Source organism: Mizuhopecten yessoensis, unplaced genomic scaffold (assembly GCF_002113885.1).
Source record: "Mizuhopecten yessoensis strain PY_sf001 unplaced genomic scaffold, ASM211388v2 scaffold6759, whole genome shotgun sequence".
NCBI lineage: Eukaryota > Metazoa > Mollusca > Bivalvia > Pectinida > Pectinidae > Mizuhopecten > Mizuhopecten yessoensis.
In genome coordinates this window covers 13,624-23,139 of record NW_018406710.1, presented here as the reverse complement: position 1 = coordinate 23,139, position 9,516 = coordinate 13,624, and the positions used below count along the sequence as shown (strand labels likewise).

At 33.8% G+C, this 9,516-nt stretch overlaps 1 protein-coding gene across 1 annotated transcript; it reads left to right on the top strand.

Annotated features, from left to right (window-relative positions):
- Positions 1-988: 988 nt before the first annotated feature.
- On the top strand, positions 989-2,138 carry LOC110452585 (NXPE family member 2-like). Its single transcript, XM_021501216.1, has 2 exons — positions 989-1,054; positions 1,451-2,138. Exons 1-2 carry the CDS (start codon positions 996-998, stop codon positions 2,136-2,138), a joined length of 747 nt encoding a protein of 248 aa, XP_021356891.1. The 5' UTR covers positions 989-995.
- The last annotated feature ends 7,378 nt before the right edge of the window (positions 2,139-9,516 follow it).

The window sequence follows — 9,516 nt, the reverse complement described above, 5'->3', positions numbered from 1 at the left end:
CTCGTCAAAGCTAGAAATGGTGTATGTAGCTACAAATGTACGTTGTAAATAATTTCCATCAAGATTTGTAACTGTGGTTCCATTAAGGTTGAAAAAACATTCCCTTCTTTTACTTTTCGAAGACAATCAACTCAAATTCAATAAGACACGATACCCTCTCCTGGCAGGATTCTTCTTCCAGTTAGTGGTGTTTCTGTTGATGTGTCGGCTATATCTACGTTTAGAGCGGCAGGTGAGACGTCAATAACGAAGTACCCAAGCATTCTACGCATGAAAGAACCCACATAATAAGGAACAATCCTTTACACGTAACAGCAAATTAGAGGTTACACATTTGTTAAAAATACAGGTAAAAACTATCATAAATAAATGGTGTCCCGTGTGGGAAGGTCCAACCTGCACGTAAAAGACACCTTTGTGTATTGTCGTAAAAGCAGGCGCGTTAACGCCGGCACAAAGGATAGGAATTTCAGTGTTCTATAACGAAATCATATGCGGTAATACTGTTATTTAAATGTTTTTGATTGTCAAACGTTAAAACATGCTTGCTCATGCTAGTGTGTACTCTTTATATTATCGAATAATCTCGCATGTTAGTCTGGCTTCGTTTTTAAAGTCTATCTAGGTTTTTTTATGGTGCTGGCGGCATTTCTTTGTTTTCCACACATGTCAGTCTGAACACTGCATTTTTCATGAAACTATCCTATTTTGGTCGCATCTTTAGATGATTTGTCGGTTAAAGGAAGGGAAACATGAGGCTCCCAATAGGAGAAGCGAAACATTCGAGTATTCGGTTACACTATATGTAGCGCTTACATGTATCAGAGAAAATCGGTTTTTGCATATATTGACATGAAATCAATGCAATGTTTAGATACGTTAATAGATATTATTGATTTTTCAAATCGATTATTTTTTAATAGGGTTGACGGACACGTGAAACAGACTAAATGAATCGCTTGGTGTGTTTATGTCCATATATATCCAATACAACAATGAAGAAATGTTTTGCAGTAATAGCAACCTTCCTGCTTCTTGGTATCACTATTTTATGGTAAGTAGGCATATGTCCTCTGACACGCGACAGGTGTATCCACAATTTTACCGATGTGAGATTTATAGATTACCACGGTGTGTGTTCAGGGTTTGTCGTGAAAACAATTTTCTCATTAAGGGAGCGTGAATAGATATGGAGGGGACACCTGCAGTGGCCTCGAGGTTTTCGGCATATGCGAGCGATGAGAATTATTTTGTGATAAACTATATATCATCTACACTGTTATGTTATATATTGCTTCATTCATAAAAAGTCAACTGAATACCGTACTTTTCAAGTGACAACTAGCCTCAATACCAAGTGGATTTCAAGAAGCAGATTTCCGTGGAGGAATTCACGAACCTTAAAACCATGTAGAAGGTATTTTTAAAACAATGTTATTATGTTTTAAAGGAACAAGGAAAAGCTATGGAAAACGGCACACAGGCGAATAGACAAATCAAGAGAAGATTTGGACAATCCGTACTCGGCGCTCTTGTTAGGAAGTGAAGTAATATATGACGTCACTACCGTAGCGAGTAAAGTAAATTCATCTGTTCATCTTGTGAAGAATCGGAAGTACGCAGTAGGTGAACGAGCTAGAGTGCTCATCACACTACGGGATCAACTTGGAAGACGGAAAACTTCCGGGGGTGACGTTCTACGGGTGTGGCTCCGAGACAATTCAATCAAAGCCAATGTGGCCGGGGACGTCATAGATAACGGAAATGGCACCTACACCGGAAGTGTCCTGCTTCCATGGAAGGGTCGTCCAAAACTCTATGTTTCTATTGCAATACCGCGCGAAATGAACATTTTGATTCTCCATTCGATGGTCAAAAACTTGGGTTCAGTTTATACATTAAGCGGCATGTTCAATAAAACAAGTCACGGACCATCTGAACTTACCCAGTGTGGTCCACAACCTATGACCCAACCAACCAATATGTGTAATTTAACTCAACAGAACTATGATTTAGATTGGTACTGCAAAGCTCCAACAACACATGGAATTACATGTCAGGATTGGAAAATGGCGTTGGGTAATGGGAAGACTTATGTTTCAAAGACAGATATGGAATTTATAACGCAAGTACCATAAAGATTTGAAGCAATCACTGATCAGTGGAATTGTCCATTAACTTATATTCATTACACGACAATAGTATCCCTTTATTAAAGTATTTAAATTAAATCGGTAGGGTCAAATCACAGAAATAATGTGTGAAGCTAAAAACATGAGACCAATGTGAATAAGTTTTCAATCATCATAGACACTCTAAAATCTCAGACCAAGGTGACTAAGATTGAAAGCCGATTGACATCTCGCTCTGTAGTAGTTCATCCTTCATAGATAAACTCAGTTAGAATATGTTCTAGAGTTGGGAAGCAACTGGGACACATACACTCCATAAACACGGGAAGCTAGACTAGATCTGTTATGATTTAGGACAGAAAGTTAATCGATCGTGAAATGACATTGCTGGTTATATTTTAAATATTTACATGACTCGATTTTTTAAAAGGGGTGTTCTCAGTTCCCCCACTTTTTAGAGAACATATAAAAGTGTTGATATAGGAAGATAATGGCAAACCAATAATAGTCTGTTTCATACTTGACCCACAGGTAACTTAATTGTGTGAAAGTTACCTGTCTGACTAAAATGTGTTCTGTGTATGTGATATGTAAGGTTTTTTTTATATACATATATTATAAGTTTAATAAATTTTGAGGGGTAAGAAATTGGTGAAATAGAATAATAAACACTTGATTGTCTGTTTATCAAGTTTTATGTTAAGAATTCAAAATTCATTTCTGCATAAACACATGATACAATCATTACATACTTGATGTACACTACAGATATAACACCAACTAAACAGTAAGAGTTGAATACTTATTCATAACATTTCATTTACATTACACTTTTCAAGCCACCAAATACAAGACAAGCTAAGATATGTACTTAAGGAGCTATGGCAGAAAACTGCCCATATTTCCCCAAGTCGGCAATTATGAATAATTGAAAAAAGTTAATAATGCACGGAATAGATATCAAACCAATTGAATATGAACTTTTGAACTGCTTAGATATTAGATATTGTTAATATACATGTAATAGTGTAAGTATAGCCATATTCTCTATATCTATGATATAGCGTTTCCCCGACTTGAACAAACCACTTTCATCACTTTCCCATATGAGGACCAACTGTTGAATACATTTGTTGATTCCGTGATGTTATGTCCAAAAATAAATCTTGTGAAAGTGGTCCTCCTTTTGCTGTTTGGGAGAGTGCTAAAAATAATGAAAAACATGGTTGATCAAGTTCCTCAAAACTGCTACAGGTGTTTCTAGGGTCAAAACATTTAGGCCTGTGATGTTTTTCCTTAATTATTAAAGTAATGAAATATTTTTCAAATCAATTGAACATTTTATTGATGTTTTAATAACATGCATATTGATTTATTTTCCATGGAATCATGTCATCAAATACCTGTACACGTGTACAGTACAGCTACGCTTTGTAGATAAGATATGAAATTTTATCATTTTAAATGATATTTATTAATTGTTTTACCATCCAATTGGCAATAGTAATTTAATTCATTATTTAAACACGAACAAATGATGCCGAAATTCAAAATATGTGGGATTGTTGCGTCATAATATTTAAAAGTCAAGAAAAAAAATGTTATTATCTTAAATATGCACTACAGTCCGACAGTCAAGTGTCACATTTTTGTTGTAATCTATCCCAGATATAAGAGATGTGATGCTGCGACCGCGTACTCCATAACATCCATCGTCCGGTTCTCAAGGTGTGCTTAGATAATGGTAAAACTCATCATTATCTCACTAATTAGCATTGGCTGGTGATCACTTCTAGCTCACCAGGTTGGAAATGATAGCGTGGATAACTATAGATATTTAATGATTTTTATGATAGTTATAATATACTTCTAACATCTAGGGATTTAGTTTTATTCCTTTTTTTTAAGTTTAATTATCAACTGTTAAACACCACAGTCACACATAACCATTCTTACTAGGTATTTAATCATCTTATTAAATAATACACTAATAGTGAAAAATTTGATTTTATAACTATTTACATTACTATTTTGATAATATGTTAAAAAGTACAAAATTATTTCAAAATAAAATAACCTCAGCAGCACAAGGACTACAGAATGGATATATTTCATATATAAATTTGTATATATATAATTAATATTTAGATATAATAAATTTTAACTTTTGTTATTAAAAAATCTGAAATCTTATATGATGTATTATTAAATAAGTTTCCAGCTTAGATAGAATACCATCTTAGATAGAAGGGTTAACCACAGGTAAACACACAGGTAAATACTGCCAGTACTACTCAGAAACAGACTATAATCCTTCTAACAACATTCTCCTCCCCATGCTATTTTAAAAAGTAGGGGAACTGAGAACAAACCGCAGAACCGTTTAAAACACAGTCCCGTGTTTTATCAAATGCCGTTGTCTTTTGTCAAAGATTTACTTTATACACAAACAATGTACGTATCAAACGTGTCGGAACATATTAAGACCGACTGGTCCCTTTGTCACTCTATGACAGAGTGAGTGATTTGTATTGTTTACCTGTTCAACGAAGAACCGTAGGGACAAGTCAGTTTAATACGCACAAAGTAAAACTTTGATGTTACATATTTCCAAATTGTCGAAGGAAAAAACGTCGTTGTCTTATATTTGTATTCGTTAAATGAGCAAGCCAAACTTAAGAAGCTTTCCTATCACGTGCTGTCACTTGATCTGGTTACGCCGCCATTTTTTTTTTACATTTCCCAATATGACACTTTGCAGACCGCTTCAAATAACACGAATGCATTTTGCTCAAGTGACCTAGGAATATACACAGTAAAATTCAGATAACTTTTTCAATACTTACTACATTTAAGAATATCAGTCAGTTTTAGTGTAATAGAGTAATATACATGTGCATATATACGTTAAAACACATTTAGTACAACTTTCAAATAGTAAAAGAATACAATCACTTATTCTATGAACAGGCATTATCATTATTATTTTTTTATTTTTATTGATTGTTATGGTTGCTGTTTGTTGTGTACCAATATAATTATGCTAGATAGTAAGCAGATAAAAAATGGTACATTTAATCACAAAATATTTTTATACTGTCAAAAAAGGTAAAAACTTTACCTAATGAATTAATTATTCAACGATATGTGTTATGCAACAATAAAAAAGAAAACCTAAAAAGATCATTTTTGTTCAATTAAAAGTCACGTGTAAAGTTCTAACGAATTGTTTTTTTGATTTTAGAAAATACCAGCATCGGAAGTTACAGCAAACAGAAGGTGGTACGTATGTAAAACAGATCACTCTGAACGCCCAACCCTCATTCTAAGCATTAACAGCCAGAATATCTTGCTAGTGCCAAACAATTATCTGTTTAAGCTGTAAATTTTTCACTTTGCTAACGTCTGCACATATTTCGGAACTCTTCAGACATGGAAATACATCTTTTGACCTTAAGTATCATCGACAAGTCCAAATGAACAAAAGGCTATAGTGTGCAGAAAACAACTTAAGGTAAAGGGTGCCACTGCATCAGTTATAATCGAAAAGAAGAGTTCCACTCAAGAGTGTTTTGGCTTGGAGTATTCCGCCTTCTATAAACCAGAGCAATAAACCAAAAGGACTTAGAGTAAGCACCCCTGTCAAGTTATTATAGGTTTTGCAGCCCGTATATTGGACATTCTGTTGATGCTGTGATTGTAAAATTTGTGAATGGCAATTTAGGTAAAGTGAAAGTTTTGTAATGTACAGGTTCTCAGTAGATTTTTTTCTGCTACAATTCTTTGAAATGCATGGCAACATGTGATTTTTATGAAATGTGTCTTTGGATACATGAATTAACCTATGTTTTAGTGGGTGTTTCTTTACTTCGTATTTCTAGTGAATTAGTTAACGACTCTATACATTTCAATGTATAAGTATCTTGCAAAATCTGTAACAGTATATTGGTGATCACTAAAATCATCTAATTGGGGATAAGTCATGTAACAAATTAACTACCAAATAAGTGATATAGTCGTTTCACAAATTAACCAACAAATCGGAGAAAAAAGTCTGCTCACTAATTAACCATTAAAACAGATATTTAGTCATGTTATAAATTAACAACCAAATCCGAGATGTTGTCAAGTCACAAATAAAATCAATAAAATGAAGATCACGTCAAATTATCTATTTCATGAACAAGAAAAATCACCATAAGTACAAAGTAGATGATTAAGAAAACCCCTTACTTGGGCAGACTTACAACCACACATTCGGTATTTGGGTCAACAGTTGGTTACATAATCAAAGCAATACATTTACATTAGTATGATTAACATCAAATGTAATGAATCAATTACGTACAAACAAAGAAATAAGAAGAAAACAACTAAGAAACATCAGAGAAGGGACTCCTATAGATACATTTGTATACCCACACAGTATTCAAGCGTGGCATTTGCTTTGACTTTTGATCAATAACCAATAGAATCATAGCAGCTGTAGGATCCGATGTTACCCTAGTATGGTGTAAATGCATACAATTATATTGAGGTATTTTTGAAGATATTCTGTATAGAAGATTTAACTGCGACCTTTGACCATTTAAATCTGACAGATGACCACCTATATCTAATCGAGTTATAAATCGATATATTATGGTGTAAATATAAACTGAGCTGTTTTTTGTTTTATCAGATATCTTGAACACAACATTTTGTTCTATGGACGAACGTTTGAACGGACGCACTGACAATTTGTTTAGATATATACCCCTTATCGTAGGCATTCTGCATTGAAGAAGTTTACAGTATACAGTATATCAGTATCTACATGGTTTAAGTCATGTCCATTGCATATCAAGAATAAGCATGGACGTATGATGAACGCACACACAAAACAATTCATAAAATACAGTCCCTTATCGCAGTGTGTGTGTGTATTGGGGGGNTCAAGCAATATACATATTAATATATCTACTTACAGTTAACGAGTTTATATCCCTAAATGACACACCGTGTCATATGTGGCAAAACGTACGTTGTAAAATAACCAAAAGGTTGCCTATCACCATATACAAGCGTTGCTTCGCTAATAGACAGCTGTTACTGATAGGAGATTCCAATGTTCGCTCAAGTGGCACGACCATCATCAACAAAATGGAATTTAAACATCTGAAGGGAAATCCAAATTCCCATCTTCCGCAGGACGTCCTGGCGTATGACAAAAACAATAGCATTACCTTATCGATGTTCCCGCATCAATTGCCGTACTATGCTCACAAATTTGTTGATAAAAATGTCTTCGTTTCGGCGGCGAAGCGCTTGGATGATATTCCAGCTGGTGACAACCGTATCATTCTTATTCACCTTTGGATGCATATGCTCCGTATTTCCGTGCATGCGTTCAGGCACCATGTGCGACAAATACGACAAGCTATAGAAAGGCTCATTCAAAGGTCACCAAATGTTCACATTTCTATCAAGGGGCCACACACCTACACCTACAAGGATCAACTACCAGTAGATTATGCAGCACATACGAATATGGTGGGAAGAATTCGTCGATCTCCAAAACAAAGTCATATTTCTCAATGAGTGGGAAAGAACTGTTGGTAACGAAAACGTCAATGCTCATCCAAACTGTGTCATCGATCTCATTTATAATTTTTTGGCGCATGTTTGTGATCAATAAGTATGACTTGCTTAAAGGATGATATTTACTATATGATTGATAAAACTGCATTAAAGTTTCTTGAAATCTAGCAGTATAAAGGAAATGTAAAAAAAATACATATATATATAATATGACAATACACTGTTATGGATTTTGTTATTATTACTGGCATAATCATCAATTATTGTCCAACTTGTTTTAATCAACTACATGTATATGTAGGTATATCACATTTAAGTATTTCACCACCATTATATAATGTATTATATTCAGTAGTGTATGGTGATCTTAAGATATGAACAAAATGTCGTAATTGTGTCGATACAAAACGAACAAAAACCAAACAAACAAGCAAAGACAAAATGTCTGCTGGTAAAAAATTACGACAATTTTATTTGTATTCCAATAACTTTATAATTTACAAATAGTCTACTACATTTTTCGTTTGACCGATGTCTTAATTCGTACAAGAAAGCTCCCAACATATTCATTTAGATATACTTACATTTGCGCTGCAACCCAAGATATGAACATTACCAGCAGAAATTAGATAAGCAACTGCTAATAAATTGGCTTGAGAGGAAATTGTAAAATAAAAAGTCTTAAGAGCAATTATCTGCTCCACGTCATTGTCCGTACTACACAGCGTTGAAATTTAAAGAATATTCTGAAACAGAACATTATCATTCGTGTTAACAGGTTTTTAATGTTCTATCACCTGATCTGAATTTAGATACCAGGTCATGTCAGCAACCGGAAAATATTAAACTGACTTACTCTGATTATCAACCTTCCATCGCGAATAGTATTAAAACATAGTGATTAAAATAATAAAAATGGTCCAAATTAATAAATAAAACAGGTAGATGTGACCGCAGAGAGGAGATAGTCCTCGCGCGACTACGCATATTACTTACTTATATTTCGTATGCTTACATTTAACCAAATACAAATCAACAATATTGACTTGCTTGTAATCAACCATTTATTGTCAAACACATTATGATAGAATGCATCAATTTTTAACAAATGCGAGAAAGGTTCTATAATGTAACATCATTAAAAAGTGTATTTGATACGGTGTCCGTGCCATCAATATTTTTTTTAAATTATTTTATTCAATAAAACTGTACAAAAATATATAATATCATTCGGAAAGAGGTCTAAAGGGTTTGGTATGAATAGTCAATACTCTGATTTTTATTAACACAGACAGTAGACAGTTGGTTTTCTGTTTGTCAAGCAAAGCGTGCAAAGTATGCAAAATATGCAAAGGTAAAGTGCGCTTTACAAATGAAACAAACTTATATGATACCATGGTTTGCAACTTGTTCGTTTGCTATGGATGCTTTCTTTTGAACATTTTAATCTTATAGTTTAATATGTTTGTACCCTTTTTGGGAACGTTTATTCTGTTAGGGTTGTTTAGCCATAACCGACTTAAACTGTATACTGTCACCTATTTTTGAAGGCCATGTACCATGTATACTGTCACCAATATGTGAAGGTCATGTACCATATTTACTGTCACATATTACTATGGTAATGTACCATGTATACTGTCACCTATATGTGAAGGTCATGTACCATATTTACTGTCACATATTACTATGGTAATGTACTATATATACTATCAGCGATTTTTTAAAGGTCATGTACCATGTTTACTGTCACATATTACTATGGTAATGTACTATATATACTGTCACCGATTTTTGAATGTCA

Bases quoted from the DNA above. Each gene is read 5' to 3' on its own strand.
- LOC110452585 (XM_021501216.1), top strand. From the start codon at position 996: ATGAAGAAATGTTTTGCAGTAATAGCAACCTTCCTGCTTCTTGGTATC. The intron at 1,055-1,450 runs GTAAGTAGGCAT...TATGTTTTAAAG, and splicing joins CTTGGTATCACTATTTTATG to GAACAAGGAAAAGCTATGGA.